Source organism: Corvus cornix, chromosome 7 (genome assembly GCF_000738735.6).
Source record: "Corvus cornix cornix isolate S_Up_H32 chromosome 7, ASM73873v5, whole genome shotgun sequence".
Lineage (NCBI taxonomy): Eukaryota > Metazoa > Chordata > Aves > Passeriformes > Corvidae > Corvus > Corvus cornix.
In genome coordinates this window covers 20,918,181-20,939,605 of record NC_046337.1, presented here as the reverse complement: position 1 = coordinate 20,939,605, position 21,425 = coordinate 20,918,181, and the positions used below count along the sequence as shown (strand labels likewise).

The following is a 21,425-nucleotide window of genomic DNA, read 5'->3' as shown; positions in this document are numbered from 1 at the left end:
GTAGTGAGCTTTTAATCTTTCCTTAATTGTACTGAGAGTCTCCAGCATCATCCCCAGAGAGAATTAAGCATAAAAGACTAAGTTACTCAAACAAGTTCCTTTATAACAAGTCCTTTCAGAACAGCATGACTTCTTTGAAGGACTCAGTTTCTCAAAGACTAGGTCACACAAAAATCATATTGTAATGCATATTTTTTTTATGCTAAAACAAAACTACTATATTGGACCTGATTCCACAAACCTGCACTCAGGAATATGTAGATAAGGTTCTGTGGGAATTAACAGAATAGTTTGTCTATTTTGGTTAATACTTCAAGAAAATGGTTTGCACTGGTCATCAGAAAAGATATTTTCAAAGGTCAAGAGAGTGGTGGTATGCAAAATTAAACAGAAATTACTCAGGAAATGGTCAGAGGTTAAAATGTAAGCAAGCTGAACTGTATCAGTAAGTACTAAATGCAGGATGGCAAGGTTTCACTTTAAATGCTTATTATTTATCACCCTCAAACAACTGTTATATAAGCCTGGCTTAGAGCTATGTACAGCATCTAGAAAGAAAAGAGAGTTTTATCAACTTAATTTGAAATTAAGAGTAGTAAAGTTCATTCAGAAGATATTTAGTGAATAAACTTTTATTTGTGAGTTTCAGCTTTCTTTCAGTTTCTTCACTTGGGACTTAACTGAGAAAGTATTTTAAGCAGAGTTCAGAGGAAATACACACTAATGGTTTTATCTAATCAGGCATGGGATAAAGAATAAAGAAACTGAGCCTTAAGCACTACACCAGACTGATGGTATGAATCCATGTATTCTGCTAAACCACTGATTTCAACAACAGCCCGTAACAGAAATACTAGATGAAAACTCAAATTTTGTGAACATCCGATTTATGACATAGTTCAGAAATACATGGAACACATGTCTTAAAAGGCAGCACATCTTACGTGGTGTTCTTGCATATTTGTGGCATAAACAACCATTCACAAAAAGAAAAAAACTTATCCATAAGCACACTTGCTTCCATAAATCCCCTTGACATTTCAACATTTCTGAGGGTCAGCAGGCCCTTTCACATTGCTGGTGAACAGATTTCTAGGAATTTTGTAGCTCACTGAACTAATGGAATTTGAGCAATACTCACTAACTCTGAGAACTGCAACTGCAGAGTTTTACTACTCAGATTGAAATGAGGATTGGCTCAAGAGCAAGCACGTGGACTATTTAGGGTTTTTGAAACGTCCTTCTTCTCTTGATATCGGGGACTGGCCACAATCAGCACAGATGACAGGCTGAGTCCTGTAATTCTTATTCTCTGCCATAGGAGAGATACTCCACATTTAGGTCTTAGTTTTCTGTATCTTCCTTTTTAAGTGTACCTCAGGGATGCCTAGAGTTCGTAAGGCTTTGATATGATTTGCCTCAGTACAATTATTGGGCTGACCATTTTGTTAAGCACCCCTGAACTACTTAGCCACAAAATCATTTGAGTGATTCCAGCCTCTTGGCTCTCACATTGTATCAGCTGTGTCAGTGGGTAGAAACTGTTACAGAAGGGATAAAGCTAAAGAGAATTGAAACCTACTGCCACCAGCCTGTGCTGCTTATTATACAAGGAGAAAAAAGTAATTAGCAATTACCTGGGTTGAAATCTCACAAAGCTCATAGATTTAAATATGGTAGTGTTTCACCATGGATGAAAAGTGAGGAGGAACCAGGCTAAGATTTCTAATAATCCCTGAACTCTGATTATGACCAGGAAAAGATATCCATGAGAACTGTACTATCTAATGCAAGCAAAGAGCACTCTTCTTTTGAACCCATTTATTAATCCATATGCCTAAACAATTCATAACGTCTGAGGTTTAGCTTGTTTTAAGTTGCTGAATGCCCATTCAAGGGAGTACTTACTTAAGAAGAGAAGAATTTACATTCGACTATATAGGACTTGTATGTTTCATTATTCTTGCTATATGAAAGTGAACATTTTTACTATATTTTTACAAAATATTTTGTAACTACACCAGACTCTGGGAATAAAAAGTAACAATACATATTACAATGCAACAGCCTAGATTTCAGCTTGCAGTAATCTGTTTTAAGATCTTCCACTGCCACAGATCCCATTGTTAAAGATCTCTAAATTCCTTTAATGCTGGCAGGGCTAAGCTAATGGATTTTTAAAATGTCAATATTAAAACATATCCATTGATCCAAGAAATGGTACCATATCATTTGCCTCACCTATTATATAGTACAAGCAGAAAGCACCCATTCAAATGCAGAATGCAAGCACGCACTCTCTACAGCAATGCCTTGGAGGAACACACCGCTGTATCAACTGCAGTAAAGCAACAAAAAACTCAAGCTTCTAAGGGTTTACTATTTTCTCAATAACCTGGAGACAAACAGTAATAATAGATAAACCTCTTGTGTAAGGACAAAAAGTATAACTCATCTGAAAGGAGACAAAGGACTGAGATGGTAACACCAACCAGAAGATCAGAAAGGGTCGATCTCTGAAATAACCCATTCAAATATGACCCCACGGTTAAGGATGGTCTGTGTTAAATCCAGAAGTTGAGAAGTGTAAGCAAAGCCCTATGCAGTTGATCACTTCGGTATCCACTTAAGGCAGGAAAGGACACTGCCAACCACAAACGCAGCTAGAACCAAAGCTCCAGGCAATCTGACACAGAAGTTTGACAAGGCAAATCTAAATTTGCCTTGTAGCATATACACACACAATACATATTAGATAGATAGCAGATTATATATGCACACATATCTGAAAAAACATAATTCTGTTAGGCTTTTTTTTCTCTCTGTGACAGAGAAGAATGAGAAACATATTTGATAGTAAAAAGTACATCTGGGGAAAAAGCCAGAATCTATTTTATAAGCTTCAAATGTTACGATTCTTCTGAAAGACATTTTTACTTAATAAAAATGAACTAATGAAAGACCAGAAGTTTGTTTCCTGAAATAATATTCATAAGCTCCCAGTTGTGTTTTGCAATATATGTTTTTGCCATTTAGCACATCATGCTTAGAGATACCACATTTAATAATACAATCTGCTGAGGATGAAAAGCACTTTCTTTGCTAATAAAAAAGCTGGTTATAGAAAGTGCAAGTTTGGCAGTAAAGCTTCCAAGAAAAATTGCAGCCTGAAAAACATCTGCAGACTTTAAGTGTATACATTTCAGTTTGTCAGATGTTCTTCTGTAATTTAAATATTTTAAGAATTAATCAAAATACTTTATTTTCTTGGAAATCGGATGAGTTTGTATTTTTCAACTTTACCTCTAACCATGATAAAATATGAGAAAACCAATAAAGGCATTACTTAACAGGGTGACTGACATACTTTCTGGATGTTTCTATTCTTTTTTCTCCAAGAAGTGACCTCAAGTAAGTCAAGTTTCTGCAATACTATTTAAGACCTTTTGAAGTGCTAATGAACATATAAACATTTATAGAGACTATAAATAGGAATGACAATATATTTTTGCACAGTGCCTGGTATGACAGGATTCAACAGGGGGTTCAAGCTGATGGTCAATATTACAGTGAAACAGAATAGCACCTAAGAGAAATTACACGGTAGGATGGTTTAAGAGAAATCACATCTACACAGTCCTATTCCACCTCTGCACAGTGATCAGTGACAGAGTCACAAAATGTTGCTTTTGAAATTGATTCAGAATAAACCGTGAGACTGACATGCAAATCAGATGTAGGGATGACACAGGAGAACATGCAACAGGAAAGTCTGCTGCAGAGAGACACAAGGAAGGATCAGGCCCTTCCAATCAGCTTGTTATTTTTCAGTATTTTCAGTTGCTTAAGGGCACTTCAGTCTGAAGTGCCACTGTCACCTTAAACCAAGGATAGCAACAAAGAAAGGGACACTCAGAGTTAAAACTAACTGGATCTTCTGCAAGAATTCTGCCTCACTGACAACATCAAATATCATAATAATGGCATAATAAATTATCTGAAATAGAGCAGACAACTATTGATTATGAATTTTTCAGTCACAATGCCATTATTTAGCAAAGGATTTATCATAGCAAGACTCTACCAAAACACTTGTACACTTTCATCAGTACATATAACACAAATACAAAAGCTGCATTACTGAAGTGAAAAATCTTGTTCCTAGATAAGCTTTTCCACTGCCAGTGGCCAGGAAGGTTTCCTTAGGAGATACACTGTCATAAACCGTATTCACAAAATCTGCATCTGTTCTTAAAATATAAAGTGATTAATACAACCAAATGAAAGCAGCAGTCACCGTGTTGCTATGCTGACAAACATGGCTGGTTCTGATACATGTTTGGCTACTGAGGGTTAAATGCTGTTTCATGCTCATTTAATCTGCTCTATTAGAGCATCACTCATTAAAATTAGAAATGTCTGACAAAGCAAAACAAGAGGAAGAAAAACTAAAAGCACATTACAAAGATGATCAAAACCAATATAACAGCAGCACTAAAGGCCAGAATCTGCTCCTATGGGGCTCCACGTGTACTAAAATCAGTTGTGCTGTATTCACTTGAAATATGTTCAATTCATACCAGCAACACTGGGAGCGCTATCTGGCACTTTTTCTTGGTATAATAACAACTCTGGAATCCTTCCCTGCTACTCACTTGCATGCTTTCCTGGTATTAACACAGAAAGTACGAAGGTGGGATGTTATCTATTTTCAAAGCTTTGCTCACATCTAGTCAATTCTATGTTTACTGTTGTATTCTAAAACTGGGCACAGGGATTTTTTTATCTTCCTCCTCCTTCCATGTGCTCCTATAGGGAAAAAAAAAAATTGCCTACCCTCACTTCCATTTTCAATGTCTCTCACACTAGCTCTGTGTCTTTGCATAAAAATTTGAATGGGTTATCAGCTGAAGATTTGCAGACAGCATAAGGCAACAGATTCCACACACTTGGGTCCTTCCACGTCTCCCTTCTGTGTTGTATTCTGTGTCTGATAACATGGAATAATGTTATTATTCTGACAAGACGGCTATTTGGGAGGTTGGTGAACACAGTATTCCAGCTACATTGAAAATGCAGGCTACCACAATTTGATCACTTTTACATTTCTCTAATAAAATCCCATTAGAGAGACAAATCATCAAGGAATCATTTGAGCAGTCAATAGAGAGAGGGACATGAAGCGGGTAAAGACAGCCACGTGTTCCATGACCATCTTTTTATACTTTTGTGAGGCTCCAAGCACTTCACTATTTTAAAACACATGATCACCCATCCTGCAAAGCTAAATATTCTGTATTTTATTAACTATAGTTTTATACCTCTAGTATGTTTGCCTATGGGAAATCAGTAAATCAGAGCAGACACTTCTGCAATTGATTACCGGGCAATAAATGGGCAGAGCGGTACACCATAAATCAAGCTGATAGTTTAGGGGCTGGACATGAATCTGATTTTTTCTTTGATTCCCCCCTTCCAATATTTCATTTCTCAGATCAAATTTAATCTCTCACTCAAATGAACTGGAAAGAATTTCTGGTATGGAATACTCATTGGTGAAAAGGTGTATTAGAAAGTACTGACATTTACGTGAGATTCCTAATGCTCCTTAAACATGTTAAAGTGTTCAGGAGTCTGCTAGAGAAAGAAGCAAATACATTCTCAAGTAACAATGCAACATGTATTTTCCAGCAGCCTAAGACAAGGAAAAGGCTGCCTCTCTGAAACGCTGCCTACTGCATTACACTGCAAAATACCACACGAGATGCAGTAATGTGCTTTGATAAATAATGCACTTACAATACGACCAAATGGATAAAAACAAAGCAAAATCCTTCCATGTTTATTTTCATTAGTGTATTTTTACAGCGCCTTTGTAATTCCTACTGCCATAATCCCAGGGTATAAAATGAGGCATAAAATGATATTATACCTTGATATGAGAGGTGTGATTAGATACACCTTAAAGTGACAAACTGATACTCCATACAAATACATGGAGAGCTGTAGTCCCAACTGTGATGAACTTAAGCCTTATTCAGAAGCCCCACAGAACAGTGCTACAGCAGACCCTTTCATACATGTACTTCCTACAGGGCATTCCAATGAAACACTGTATAAAACTTCTGTTCTGACAAATCTGGCTTTAAACTAGCTCATTAAAACCTAGAGCTCACAGTGCTCAGAAAACAGAGGCAGTAAGAAAGCTGCTTCTCCCAAAGCTATCATTACAGAGCAGTTCAGTCTGCTGAGGGCTACTGATTAATGTCGAATGGATGAAAGCAGGAAGCAAATTACACTACAGTTTATCAGTTTACAAGATGTGCAAGTGCTGCTGAATATGAATTTAAAAAAAAATTCATTCTGACCTTACAGGGGCCAAGTCTCTCTCTCTCTCCAAAGTTACTGCATACAGAAGTAATAGCAGTTCTTCATTTACTCAAGTGTTTCTCAAGGCATGTTCAGTAACTTCTAACACAATCTTATTCCACACAAAAGGAAATTGGTTATTTGTATGTTATCCAAGGAAGGCTGAGTAATACACTGTGGTAGGAAAGACCTCTAAAAATAAGTCACCTCTCAGCAGATTCACTCCCTTCCTGTCTGCATTTGAATCAGTTTGCAACTGCATGAAAGGACAAAGCTTGAGGATGAACTATGGAGAACTCCTGGCATGATCACACTGCTCAAATGCATTCATTTCCCTCCCACTCTGTTTAAAAGAATCCAGTTATTAGGGGTGGAGCAAGGTAGTGACCCAAGAGGATGTGCGTGAACAGAGCTCCTCATGTGTAGCCTTTTGCTTTCATGTTTATTTTTGGATGTATTTTCCTTTGTGCTTTGAAATAGTTTTTTTGGACAAGATAGCTAGCACCACAATCACACATGCTAAGGAAGGAAAGCAAGCCCTTATCAACACAAACAGTATTTTTTCCTATAGATTCACAGGGCACCTTGGAAGTGTTACAGTGTTACAACAGTAATGAGTTACATTTTTCATGTTTGTTAGTGCTCCTCAGACACCAAAGCCAGGGATAATCAGTGCACAAAGGAACATCACCAGTGATTCCCACAACCTACTGGTCCTTCATCAGGGAACAGTATTCAGCTGTGTGAGAATCCAGTGTGAGATTTCACCATCTTTAATCTGCTGTAACAGCGTTGATAGACAACGAGTCTGCAAGGATGAGTAAGCAGAGAAGATCAACAGATGTTCCCCAACAGGATGCTACTTCAACAGACATAGTCATTAGAGAAAAGACTGGCCCATTTTAACTGGTAATTGTTGTTATCAGGACAATGTCATTTGTTTTGACCAGCATTCCCCAACTGATAGAAATGAAGGTCATAGAAAATCCTTCTGTACTTAAAGGGGTGACTGAATATGAGGCTGCATGTATTAAAGAAGGCATCTTGTGCATTTTTGATAAAGAATATCCTATCTTTTCCTCAAAGAATACTTAAATTTATAAAACTGACAGATTAATACTGATAAAAAAAGAAAGAAGTCAGTTTAGTAGCAGCTGTCTCTTTTGTTCAGGTATAGACCCAACTACAAGAGTACATAGAAATTAATACCTTTGCTGTATATTGTGCATTAAATACATCAATAAAATGTATCTAATCTGGGAATCATTCTACCAATACAATTGCTTCTTAGAGCAATACAGCTAATACAGGGTAAGTTACATTTCAATTTAAACAAAAATCAGAAAAGTCTGCAAATTCACAATATGAAGTTTCAGAGATTCTGAAAATTCTTTCTAAACTTAGAAATAATTAAAATGGATAATCTTTCTCTCTCCTAAAATCTCATTCCAGGATATATACTGGAAGTTTCATAGCTGGCATAAACGGATATGTACCTGTCTTTCCAAGAACTGCACAGACTTGAGGTATAAAAGTATTTGTTGCAAATGTGAGCTTCATCAGTAGGTTTCAGTATTAACAAATTTTTACTGTTAAGAAGGCTAGTTCATAGCTTCTAGTCCTAGCATTTCAGATTAGTTGCACAGTAAATTAAAGTCAATATTGAATCAATTTCTGTTGGTTCATTTTCCAAGATTACATTCACAATCTAAAAATAAGAAAAAATATTTAGAATTGCAATATTGATTTTCTTTGCTCTGTAGGCCAAAAATCTTTATTTGGTTAATGGAGTTTTGACTTGTCCTTTCCCTCAAAACAAGGAAATAAAGTAAATTTTCCCAAAAATGAATTTCCTGGGGAAAAACAAACAAATGAAAAAATAATATATAAAATGTATCTTTGCACTTCCATTATTAACCATAAAAATCCTACATACATAAAATCAGTAACCATTTTAAGAGCTGTAACCCTACAATTTATTTAGGTTGTTCTTATACTACAGTATTCCATTATTTTGGAATTATTCAACATTTTCTTCTGAATAAATGACTTCTGTCATGAATTAAATTCTCATTATGTGGAGAGCTGAACTTACATGCAGTAGATTTTAGCTTTTACAATATCTGGACTGTAATGAACTGACATTGTTGCCTTTCCCCATTTTTCCAGGGTACCATATACATGAAATATCTGTGATCTGTGTGGGTCTTCATTAAACACAATTAAAATCTGAATGGCATGTAACAGTAACAGTTTCCCCATACAGACTTCGTCACAGCAAAGATATATGAATCTCAGGATAAGGCAAAAAGAGCAACACAGCAACTAAAACATTAAAAAAGTCTCCCTTTAGAAAATTATTTACTTTTCTTCAGGTAACAATAATATTAATAACAATATACTACTGGTGCTACTGCTAATGTATTTTGGCAAAATTTTCTTACATAATTTTCTGTCCATTTTAAACGTTCTCTGTTTTATCACACATTAGCTGCAGGTTATGCAGACTCTGTGATTAGCAGATTGCAAGGAAATAAATATTATCTTGAAAAAATGAACAACTTTATTATATCTCCGACCAACCAGCAAAGCTGTATTTCATGGAACAATTTTCCACTCACTGAGAGCACAGAGATAGCCTTCTTGAAAGAAAGCACACCAAAATATATCAAAAGTTCACTGTAAAATGGCACAAAAGGCAAAGAACCGCCACAAATCTAAACTGTGGTCTGTGACTGACACCTGCAGCATTTGTGACCTGCTCTACAGCCCAATTTCATAAACACTGCAACACACAAGATGTGTGCTAAAGCTGCCTATGATCACTCCAGTACTTCTAACACACGTGACCTTTCCCAAAAGCATCTCTCATCAAAAAACTCTGCAAAATCATCAAAAGTGCTAGAAACAAAGCTGTATTAGTGATTAAAGAGCAAATATTGTTGAATTTTTTGTTTTAAAACTACTTTGAATATGTTATAAGGTTGAATATTTTTAAAAGGAAACCTCCACTCCCCCAATAATCCTGATAAGAGAACAACAATCTCTGAATGCTTAGCAGGAAATTCATATGCATGGCAGAAATGACTGTGCTTATACCAATTAAAAATGAATTTTTAAAAAAAATGTTACCAGACAAACCTACAATTGGATTTGTTCTCCCCATCATTATCTTGTAAAGCACTGTCTACATTATCAAATTTCTGACTACTGGCAAGTGCTGCATATGTTAAAACAGATGAGACCACTGGCATATTTCATCTTTTAATGCCAAGGCTTAAAACTACAATGCAGCTGCTGCAGAGAAAAAAAAATTGTAGACTGCAAAAAAATATTGCCTTGTCAAATACTTCAAATTTTCTGCAAAACTTCAGTAGCATTTTATTTTAGCTGTAGAACTTGCCAAAAAACAGTACAAATCACGGCTATGCAATTCAAAGAATGATATCTGATATTGTCAGGGCATTCAATGGCAAGCATCTTTCATTCACACAGTGGTCTCTCATGCCTTGGTCACGCTGCACCATTAACTATGCTCAAGGTAACATATTTGTAAGCAGGTGATGGAAGTGCTGTTTCCTCCATCAGTGTAGATAGCTGTGGATTTGACTTTAGAACTGCTTTAGGACAATTATTTGGAGTATAATACTGCTCTTTGTCAGGAAATGAGAAAGCAAAAAAAAAAAACCATCTCTAGTTAGAAGCCGAACTAAAATGTTAGAACCAGCATCTATTTCTTAAATACAGTTAGTGTCCCTAGACCTGCAACTTTAGGACACTCACACCATCTGGCAGCTCTGCCCAACACCTACACTTGCACAGTCACCATTTCAAGCCAGCTAGCAGTGCAAATTGGCAATGGTGTAGGCCAGGCCAACAAGATGCCTTCCAATTCCCACAACACTTTTCAAATCAAATGTAATGCTTGCAAAAATGCAGATTCAAGCTCAGTAACTTTGCACAGCAACATATTGATGAAGTCTTCTCTGCATGGATGCCAAAGTACACAGATTACAGAATGAAGAACCTCAGCAGTATGTTCTCCACAAAGGAAAGTTTTAAGGGAATTCACATATAATCAGTAAGTTAATTTTTAAGTGATCTTGATTCATCTGCAAATTCTAAACCCCTTAGAGCTGGTGATGAGACAGAAGTTAAGGAGAATAATTTAAAATTTCAGAGTATAATAAGAACAGACTTTCCTCATAAATGCTACCAATAAAAGCAAGTTTAAGGCTAAGAGAGCAACACCTGCAGTATACAAGTAAATTTTACCAGAAATTTCACCTAAGTTATTTTGTTACAAGAGGCCCACAAGAAAGAAATACAGGAGTATGTAAACATACATAATATGCAGCACTAAAGTAAAAACTTTCATGTTTTTCTGAACTAATTTTAAAAAATTATACTTTGCTTATGGTATAAATGTCTTCATGCTATATTACAAATACTTTCAAGGTTAAGTAATTTTTTTCTGCATTAACTGCAAATAAATCTGAACTTACCTCCCAAAGTGCTTTGAAGTCCTTCTGCTCAATTCGAAGGAGCTCACTATATTCCCTGGTAACGATGGTAGCATGCCGAGGAGTGTTATCCAGAATGGACTCTCCAAAAGCAGTTCCTATTCCAAGGGTGCATATTGTCACAGCATCCTTTGAATAATAAAAAAAAGGACACATTAAAGATTTCAGGATGTTTTGAGAGTCTTTATGTCATATTTTCTAATAGCATGGCCTTAAGATTCTTCAGCAATCCACTTAAAAAGAAAATTAATTTGTCACCAACAAGGAAAAAAACCTATATGCTGATTAACAACATGGGAAGCTTTAATGTGGAAACAAGTGGGACTTCTGTTTTCTGTGACCATCAGCTGAAGTAGATATTTCTGTCTGCAAATCTGAGAACACAAGAATCACTTTCACCTTTAGAAAAAAACTATGATCTCTGTTCATCCATCTCTAAACACTGCTGTGATGATGAGATCTTTAGAAATCTCATGATGAGAAGGTAACTAGAATCAGAAATGCAATCTCAGAATATAAATTTCTGTCCTACACAGCCTACCCTCATCAGAAAGAAAATTTGCCTGTTATGTTTTCTCAGTAAACATAAATTTCTATTATAATATCCTCTTGTATTTATAATGCATTTCTCTATTGTACATGCAATGCACTTTTACAGTTGAACCAACTCTTGGCCCTTCTGTTGAAAATGCCAGCAAATCTTTCAGTTGTTAATAGATGCTTGCCAATTAACTACTAGACCAAAAAAAAATTATTTTCACATAAATCAGGGATTTCAAGAAAACTATTAAAGTTCAAACAACCTGGAAAAGCTGTATCCATGTACAGAGCATTAAGAAAGGTCCCAAACAAGCAGCAAAGTCCACTTCAAAGGAGTTTATATGAGCACATGCCTTTCTAAATGATGTCTAAATGAATCTCCCTTGGCCAGGAACTCCTCTATAGTAGTTCCAAAAAAAATTATGAGCTACTGCAGACAAAAAATTAGACTACTAGCCATTAAACAACTTGCTGAATCAAGATCTTTAGATACATGTTCTATATTCAGCTTACAAGTTGCTTTGTTCCTGATCACAGGCTTGAAGCTGAACACCCACATTTTCTAAGGTGGACCTTATCTGACTGTCTGTTAAGTAATTTTAAAAAGTTAGCAACAGCATAAAAAATTTAAAATCATACAAACTGCACTTAACAAAGGAAATCATATATGCACACAGACAATTACATATAAACATATAAAAACACATGCTAACTTGATACAACATGGGAAATATAGTTTAATTCTAAAATGTAGGATTCATGCAACATCTACAAAAATCAAAGCAGAAACTTTGGCTGTCCTTGTGGCTGATAATCCAGGAGAGATGCATGAGCATATTTCAGCATCATTTTCTGGTTTTAGAATTGCACTGCTTTCCTTCCATGCATCTAATAAGTCATAATAGGCAAATGTTATTAAAATCAAGTTAGTAGCTTTATAATTGCAATACAAAGACAAAAGTCCATAATAGTCCAATTCTCTGAACCACAGCAGATTGCTCTTACACAGATGTAACCACATAAAATTGTGGGTTCAGGAAAACAGAATCAATTATGTCTCAGAGAAGATCTAGGAAAAATTTACCAACTGTCAGAAATAAATTTTCCACGAAGGAAATAGGAACAGGTTTTGTTTAAAAGAAAGTATATTTGAGAATGATCACCTAGGCACCTAAATAGAAGTCTCTATAAACTATAATACAGGTTATACACTGAAATCTGCCTTCCCAAGCTTACATTTCAGAGCTGAACACTCTATGCATGCTACAATACTCACAACTGCACTCAAAGGAGCTACAAAGAAAATGTGCCTACTGCTCACACAAAATTTGATCTCCAGATATCTAATATATTATTCTCAATCCTATTCAGAAAGTTAAGATAAAAGAGCCCTGTTCAGGGCAGGACAACCAAACAGCCTGGCATAAAAGAAACTTTTCCTGTAGGTGAATCATAAACATTGTTTACATATTCTAACTTCTTTCTCAGTCTCTCCCCTCCCTTCAAACAATAAAATAATTTTAAACATTTCACCTCCTCTGTTTACAACCCTAAAGAATAACCTCTAATGACAGAACAAACATGAGAAGAAAAAAGGACCAGTGTTGGTTAAGAAATGACTTTATAAGATAAATTCTGATGAGGCAGCTGTTAAGCTTGAGAAATAAATTAACACTGTGGGGTGTTAGGCCAAGAGGCTGGAACGGTCCTATCTACATTCACTAAAGGGAAGTCCAGGCTTCCATCAAGTTCTTTTAGATTTTTTTTCCCAAGCCACCACTATTCTCCACAGAGATGCAGTTTCACAGCCAGCTGGGGTGCAGGCCTATACGTCTTCTTCAAGGCTTCAGAGCCCCATTTTCTCACTACCCCTTATTTATACATCTCCAGCCTCCTAGGGAATCAGGTGTGTTTCCTATTATGCCTGTTAACCTTACACTCAAGAATCTCCTGCTGTTCAGTGGAGACTTCAGGAGGATTGCTGGCAGCTCAAAACTCAGTTTGCTGTTCCCCTCTGCAATCCCAGAAGCAGCAGGGGGTTCTAGTGGCTGCTAACCAGCTAACATTCACACAGCTATTTAAAAGGCAGTATTAGAGACTTATAAAGATGAGATTGCTTCCATTGCTACCTGCCCTCTGTACACAATATAAAACAGTAGTGTTCAAATCAGAGGCTGTTAGTGTATTCAGTTTCACTGACTCTTACTGCCACATGAGACACATGCAGGGAAGGCATTCTTAAACCTTTCCCTGATCCCCTCATCAATCTAAAACATTATTGAGTTTGTAAGACCATTTTATGGAACGGATGAGAATCAGAAACAAGGCTCTGATTTATTCCCTCCCCCACCATCACAAGGATCATCCCATATCCTCCTCCCTGACTTGTGACCCCTTCTGTTTTTCAACCTGGCAAACACAATTTTTGTACTGTGTGTAAATAAAATCAGGGTGTCAGGAAGAGAAATGAAGAAAATGGGGAAAAATATTGCTAGCGCTAGGCTCAAAGGGATTGGGGACATTTCCTTGAAATTTTAGTTTGTTCAACATTTTGAGTTTATAAGGGAGCTGATGTAGCTAGATTGTTTTTAATTTCATCATTTTCCCACACCTTGCATCTTTATCTCACCTCTGCACCTGTGTCTCTAGGACCATACTATCTCTGTGTTTAACTGGAGATTTGCAGAAGCTGGCATTTTGAGAAGTTTGCTTATTATTACTTTGACACAGTTCAGTTTGTCCCCAGCAAAAATTTCCTTTTATAACAGAGACACCAAGGATATACATGAAAGTAAACTATCTATGAAGTGATTTTTCTGTTCCATTACCTTCACTTGAGTGCTTCAGCCATTCAGACAACACATCCTTGTCAAACTATTTCTAACAATAACATAGAAATACCTTCTGAACACACTAAAATTGCAGTTTGCAAACATATGTTAGGCCACCCTCTTTACACAAGACAAGGTTATTTGCTCAAAGGAGGCATTGTGCTTCTACAAAAGCTGTGAGCAGCGTCTCTTCTAGTACCTAATTAAAATATGTATGGTTCAGATTAGCCATACTGTAATACTGCATTCATTATTTCCATACCTGTCTATCTGATCTTCTAAAAGCTATCTGCAATGTCTTGGACTTCTTCCTATGTCACCTGACAGAGAGAAGTGAAATGATTTTTCTATATTAACTTCCAGTAAGCTAAGTTCAAAACCAAAATTAGCACAACCACAACACTGTGGAGCTCAGCACGAGCCAACACACTCTGCTTCTCAGCTCAGTATATTAGTTCAGCCAATCTCTGTGTTACAATGAGTACAGCAGTTCCCATGCTCAAACTAAAAAATTTAAAGCTAGCTTAGGCATATTTACGCTACTAACTACAGTACAAACCTATGTTACAACTTCACATAGGTTATCTCCAAAATACTTAATGGCACTTACATGCTGAAAGCAGTATTGCAAGGACTACTACCCTGTTTAAATCCCTTTCCTTGATGCCACTTCATCTTACCACATACCTCCTTTGTCCTCAGTTTCAAAGAGCTGTGAAATTCTTCCATTTCTTACATGAACATCTGAACCTCTTTCTTCACAGTCATTCTTCTCAGCAACCCCACTAACTCATTTGGCTTTTCATCCCCAGCCCTCTGCATCTTCTTACAGCTGACACTACTGTACCATCCAAGCACTCATGGTTCCTCCTTTAAAGCTTTTCTAAAAAAGGGTAATTGTTTGTTAAGTCAATGCCCTATGTTCAGTTTGGTCTGTTTTTGAAAACTGACCTGCTTAAAATAAACTCAACCAAAACATAGGCAAGATAAGCTGGCAATAGGCCTCAGCACACACTATGATTCAGCTGGCAAAATACAGCAAAACTGCAGATCAAATTGCTATTTGGTCTTTGTCTTTCTTCCCTTCATTCCTTCATAGTTTACCAGAAATATCTTTGGGGTAAAATGCCCTGAATCTAATTCAGAAAATCGCAGTGCTGCAGAATCTGGCACCAATGTAACACTGATGCTTTTGTCATAATGCATTTATTCCCAGCTTTATTCTGAGACATTGCCAACAGTCATCCTTAGACTGTTCATCTTCAAAACAGAGTCCAAAAATGAAACATACACAAGGCAGTCAGCCTTTTAAGACAACACCAAACCAGGAATATCTCTAAGAGGAATTTCTGTTACTAGATATCTCAACATTGGGTAGGCAACAGTGCCAAATAAAGATGAATTTCAGAATCTGATCATAACTGAGGGTAAAGACGTCTTTCTGATATATTCTACAGAGGCTGCATTTTCTGTTTATTTTGATGGTAACTAAACTATGTCTTTCTGTGATTTTTAAGTGCAATATTTATCAGGATATTTGTTACAAAGAAGTTCAGGCAAGACCAAAACAGTTCATTACAGTTACCTCTGGAATTCACAGTGGGACGTTTTCACCTTAGAAAAAGTCCTCTTCAGTCTCTTCTTGATTGCTGAATACCCAGAAAAATCCATAAATAGTTTGCACAGAAAGCAGACTCCACTCAGGATGTACTGGATGAGTACTCCTGTCAAATCTCTGTAGCCATTCCAATGGCAAATGAAATTACCAGCAGATTTTACCAGCTCACAAAACTAACAGTAACAGCGAAATTTTCTCTGGCCAAACTCTTTATAACAGGTGGGTACGGTAAATAGTCGAACACGATTTTCAAAGTGCCCATTTCAGTACCGAGCACTGCCTGCACTCGCGTTTGCTATGGTGTTCTAACACTGCCCCCTCGTGACAGAACACAGCTTTGCAAGCAGAAAGGATTTTTCCAAACCAGTTTATCAAAGCAAAGCTTTATGAGATCCTAAATATCTGTGTCTGTCTCTATTAAAGCACTTAAATCAGTAGATGTAACAGTTCCTGTTATCCTAATACCAAATAATAGCTATTATCAATATTTCTGCTTATAAGAATTCTCAACTTGGTGCTAATCAGTATTACTAATATTTTCTGAGAGAAATCACAGGCATCTACATCAGTAAGCTGATGTGCAGCCAGTGTGTGTGTGAATTAATACCTCACTAGCTACACTGAAGTCTTGATCCATTAGTACATTAAGATACCATTTCTAGTGCAAGACATGTTCCTACATGCCTCTGTAGGAACAAAGGCTATTAAGACCCTTTTAGTAGGGACCAAGTATGCAATAACTTACTGCGCTTCTAATGGGAGAAAGCTACCCAACACCAAAGGTGACCGCACAGAGAGTCAGCACATAGTAGCTAACACAGAGTTACACTATGCATTAATTCCTAGCCTTGATGAAATTTAAGTTCCGCAAGCAGACAGATAAACACCTAGCAAAAGTGGGACTTGTAAATTTTAATCAAGAGAATTTATTTTCTATATTTACATTAACACTGTAAGCATCAGCATATAATCATAGGATAATTCAAGCTGCAAGAAAACTCAGGAGGTCATCACCTCCTGTTTATCTGAAGTATTAACAGTGTCACGATTAGTCATGTCTGAAGACATTTTAACCAACAGGAACCTAAATACAAAGTTAGCTTCTCTCTTACTAGGAAAGATGGAATAATCCTGTACTTTTACATGAGTCTACGAACTTCTAAACTCTGGTAACTGCATCTCTTCTGCTCTGCTGAAAATATCTCATTAGCATTAGTGTCATTTATGGTATAACAGTAACAGCAGAGCAATTAGTCATTATTATGACTTTGCAAAGGAACCTTTTGCTCCTGGGTGATGTGACTGGAAAATGTGCTCCAAGGGTACATTACAAGCACCCCTACATCTTAAGCACTGGTCATCCATTCCCAGCTGGGAGCACAATGCTTCCAAGTCAGTGTGCCAGGGCTGCTCTGACAGCAATACAACACCATATTTCCTCCATTGTCTGGGTTTGTAGCGAGCGCAGCAGGCAGGGAATGCTAGCAAGTACTTCAAGTTCAAGCATGACCAGTACCATGCCAACAAGAAAGTACAGACATCCAGGAGCTACAGGCAGGAGAATGAGCAGGAGACCAAGAATGTACAAGGAGGGACATGGTATAAACACCAAGTTGGAGCAAAACCAGAGGAAATGTTGGGCTCAAATAGTACTCAAGAGTCCCCAAACATCAAAATTATCCAGACTGGAATGGTAAACATATGGGCTGCCATTCTTTTGGCAGTGAGGCTGTATTCTGTGGCAACTAGGCAGTGGTAAAAATTCAGGTCGTTGTTCCTGTGAGAAGGAAACATGAGATAAGAAATAACTGCAGAATATAACTTCTAGAACCAGAATTACATGAATTGTAGTTCAATAGCTTCCTACTGGCAGGAAAATGAAGTTAACCTGAACAAGCAGAAAAAAATATTTACATTATATTCATTAAAAACCTGAAGTGTTCCATACTCCATCTAATGGAACAAATCAACACTCCAAATTCTTAATTTAACATCCAGATTGTGCAAATGTATTCCTTTCTGAGTCAGTAAAGAGATTGATTCTTCACAACAGTTTAGTGCCATCTTTTGGCAAACACTGGAAAATCCTGATTGCTTTAGATCTGCACAGAAAAGGGTCTCATAAGAGCCCAGTACTGTTCCAAATTGTGACAATACCAATGACAGCCAGGCCATGCCAAGAATTGCTCAAATTAAGCTAATTATACTCTCAATCAATCTCTACTTAGTACAGTGAAGAGGTTGCTAAAAATAATGATATCAAAGAAGTTCCTTTTGCATCTATCGTTCTACTGCAGGAAGTAGAAAGACCCAGTACTCACACACTGCCTTGACTTGCATTCTGACCCAATTTCATCGGTGATGCAATGCTCAACAAAGTGAAAAAAACCACAATTTCTGCTATGAGCAAAAAAATTTCCTCAATCAGCCAAACTTTGGGCAAAAAATACACCACCACCATCCCCTATTCAATCACCACCTCATTCCATCCAGGTGGGGAAAATGGGTAGTGGTCTCTATCAGGTCCTGGGTAGCTATACCACTCATGTAAAGGCACAACGAGCCCCATATCAGAGGTACAACCCCATGCTGAGCTACATCATGGGATAATCACAGATCTCAAACATGGGAGCAGGGAACAGAGAGGAGGCCTTCCCAGAAGACTAAGCTCAAGCAGCAAGGGCAAGACTTGTCAACATGACTTTAGACACCATGGATGGCACACTCCAGGAGAAGTATCTCATCCTTTTGGATTTTTATTTACTCTAAATTTTATAAATCCAGGAGTACCAAGGTACTGAGAAACCACTTAAATTGGGGGAGAATTTTACTTGTTCTTCTATTTCTTAACACTGAATAGATATTACCTATAGGCTTCTTGTCCAACATGGCAGCAGTTCCAGTAGTCTGCTATTACTACAATACTTCCCCATTTCTGCAGTGGAGACTGCATTATGCTGTTATTAGACTGCACTGTTAGTGGGTTTGGTTTGAACTTTCTGAACAAGAATGGAATTAAAATACTTCTAGGGAATGAATTACCAACTCTGAGATCTTTAGCACAACTTCTACAGCACTTCTAGAAAAGATGGAAGAGTCCTGTTTCACATTAAAATGTAGACCATTTCCAGAGCACTACATTTCAGTTTCTTGAAATCAATGGCATGATTTGCCTTCCTTAGACTAAAGACAACTGAGACTAAAAGAGACTCAGAGAAACATATACATCCTTGTGATATGACAAAACATCTGTACATAATGTGTCGTTATCTACCTCATCATATAAAAAGTGATATTCTTTCTTTGTACTACTGACTGGATGATTTAAATTAAAAATCTATTTTACCTGGTGGTTGCTTGTATCAGACACCTTCACATCCAGTGATCCTGTCAGGACAGCATACCAATTCGTCCCAATATCACCCTGACGGAATACTGGAAAGATGAAATCTTGTAAATCAGAGCTATCACTTTAAGTTTAGCAACAGTAACAAACATTTTCCCACATATTACTGTACTATTGCAGTCACTGATGGGACTATACAATTTGCCATATGAGATTACTTATTTACTATTACAGTAATATTTCCAATGACACTGGAAAGCACATATTTTAGTAAACTAGTCAATACACCATGGAAACAATGAAAGCACATAGAACTCCTTCACTCTTCTCCCCAGTTTGCTTCTTCTCTACTGTTCTTTTGGTTAATTAACCAACCAAAGAAACAAAACAAACAAGGAAAAAGGTTTTCTAAACAATGTCCCTTTGAAATCCGTAATATTTCAATGCAGACACAGCTACCACTGAATTCAGTAAGAGTTCTGGCTGAACAGCAACTGCAAGACTGTGATGTTCAGGCATTCCAACTGTGTGACTACAGAGCATCAAAATCCCTGTTACTCTAAGCAAACCCCAGTGCTGCATGCCAGATTTACCTGAGGTGTTTCTGAGACTCTACTAATACCACAGGTTTTCATCAGTTATTCTCCTGGTACACATTCCCATCACAGGACTACCACTTATTTCCATCTCAGCTTCACAGAGCAAGCACAGGTGTCCACCTACATCTGGCCCACGGGCTGCCAGAGCAGGCACGGAGCTGTTGCACCCCACAGCAGTTTGCCTGTGGTTTGGCCTGTGCTAGCCAGGGTGCCTGGAAACCACACGCTATCAGCGGTGTACCTCGCTGATACCTTTGCCCCTGACAGCACAAAGCTCTGGCAAAAGTGATCAATAATACATTTACGGGGGAAGAATGAGGCTTAAGTCCAATGACTGGCCTGTAATCTTCCAACAGAACAGTGGCACTCTTACATCCAACTGTATGCCTTGTTACCATAGATTCACTACACACTGCATTTGTAGAGCAAGCAGCACTTCAGTCCTGCCTTGCCCTGCAACTGTGACTGCAAATATTCCACTGATTCTGCTCTCATTGATCTCTTAAAGACAACCACAGCCTAACCCCCAATTTTATCTACATAAAACAGATAATCATATGAAACTGTCTTACATGTGATTCCTTTTTCCAGATTTTCATAATATCCACAGAGACATATCTGCTGGAGAAGGTTTGGATGAAATTTCTCAAAAGCTTTCACTTCTTTCAGTCGTGTGAATATTATATCTACATCTTCACTAGAACGTTCCAAAGGCCTGCAAGAAAACAAAAGACAAATTCTCAAGGGCTTTATCAGAGAAACATCCCCACCGGCATGCACCAAACTTAAAAATGTTTGCGTTAAATATCACACTATAATATAAACCAATTAAAATGCATTTCACAACTACATAATGAAGCCCTTCCAAGATATCCTAACAACCGCCATTTATCAACTTGAGCATGATTCTTATCATTTCAACACAGGCAGTGTCCAGAAGCCCACTTAGCACCAAAGTCCTGATGTAGCATCACTGTAAAAGTATTTATGATGATGCAGTCCTTATCCTAAAGACCTCAGAATGATAATATAGTTTTAGGTTTGTAAGGAAACATTAACAAACAGATGTCCAAACACACAAGAGGTCTGTGGAATCAGTGACCAAAACAGATTTTCTCTATCTGGTTAAACGGAAAGCATTAGATACCAACAGTAACTTCTATAGCCAAGCTTCTCTTCTGCATTTTACTGAGTATAAACTGACTTTCCTCTTCTCACTTGCAAGGAAGAAAGACAACTTTAATAAGTATATTCTCTTCCATGAAGTCTCTGTCTCTTAGTGTTGGACAAATTAAATATGCAAGCAAGAATCTTAATTTTTCATTGGTAACAGTCAAGAGTTTTAATTCAAATGTTTAAAATAGATAAAATATATGACAGCAACACCTTTTAAAAAAAAACAAGACTTCAAGAAAAATAAAATTGTAGAACTCTCTAGAACAAAGTAGCATGTATACCAGCAGTTCAGCAGGTTCAGCATATTACTACATATTTATGAAACTAAAGTGAATTAGCTCTGTAACACACTTCAAATGTGATTATCAAACATTATGAATCAGCAGGTAAGCCAAACACTAGCTGACAGCATTAGAAAAAAAT

The 21,425-nt window shown here is 37.1% G+C and overlaps 1 protein-coding gene across 3 annotated transcripts in view; it reads right to left on the bottom strand.

Moving 5' to 3' along the window:
• The window catches only part of RAPGEF4 (Rap guanine nucleotide exchange factor 4), a 158,957-nt gene that overhangs the window by 123,729 nt on the left and 13,803 nt on the right, over positions 1–21,425 (bottom strand). For all 3 annotated transcript variants that reach the window (XR_002047306.3, XM_010406764.4, XM_019290537.3), the window contains exons 2-4: positions 20,399–20,541; positions 19,228–19,316; positions 10,875–11,021 (exon numbers count right to left, since the gene is read on the bottom strand). Coding sequence is in view for 2 of the 3 variants with exons in the window: in XM_010406764.4 (XP_010405066.1) it covers positions 10,875–11,021; positions 19,228–19,316; positions 20,399–20,541 (379 nt within the window). In the remaining variant the exon portion in view is untranslated. The remainder of the gene's footprint in view (positions 1–10,874; positions 11,022–19,227; positions 19,317–20,398; positions 20,542–21,425) is intronic.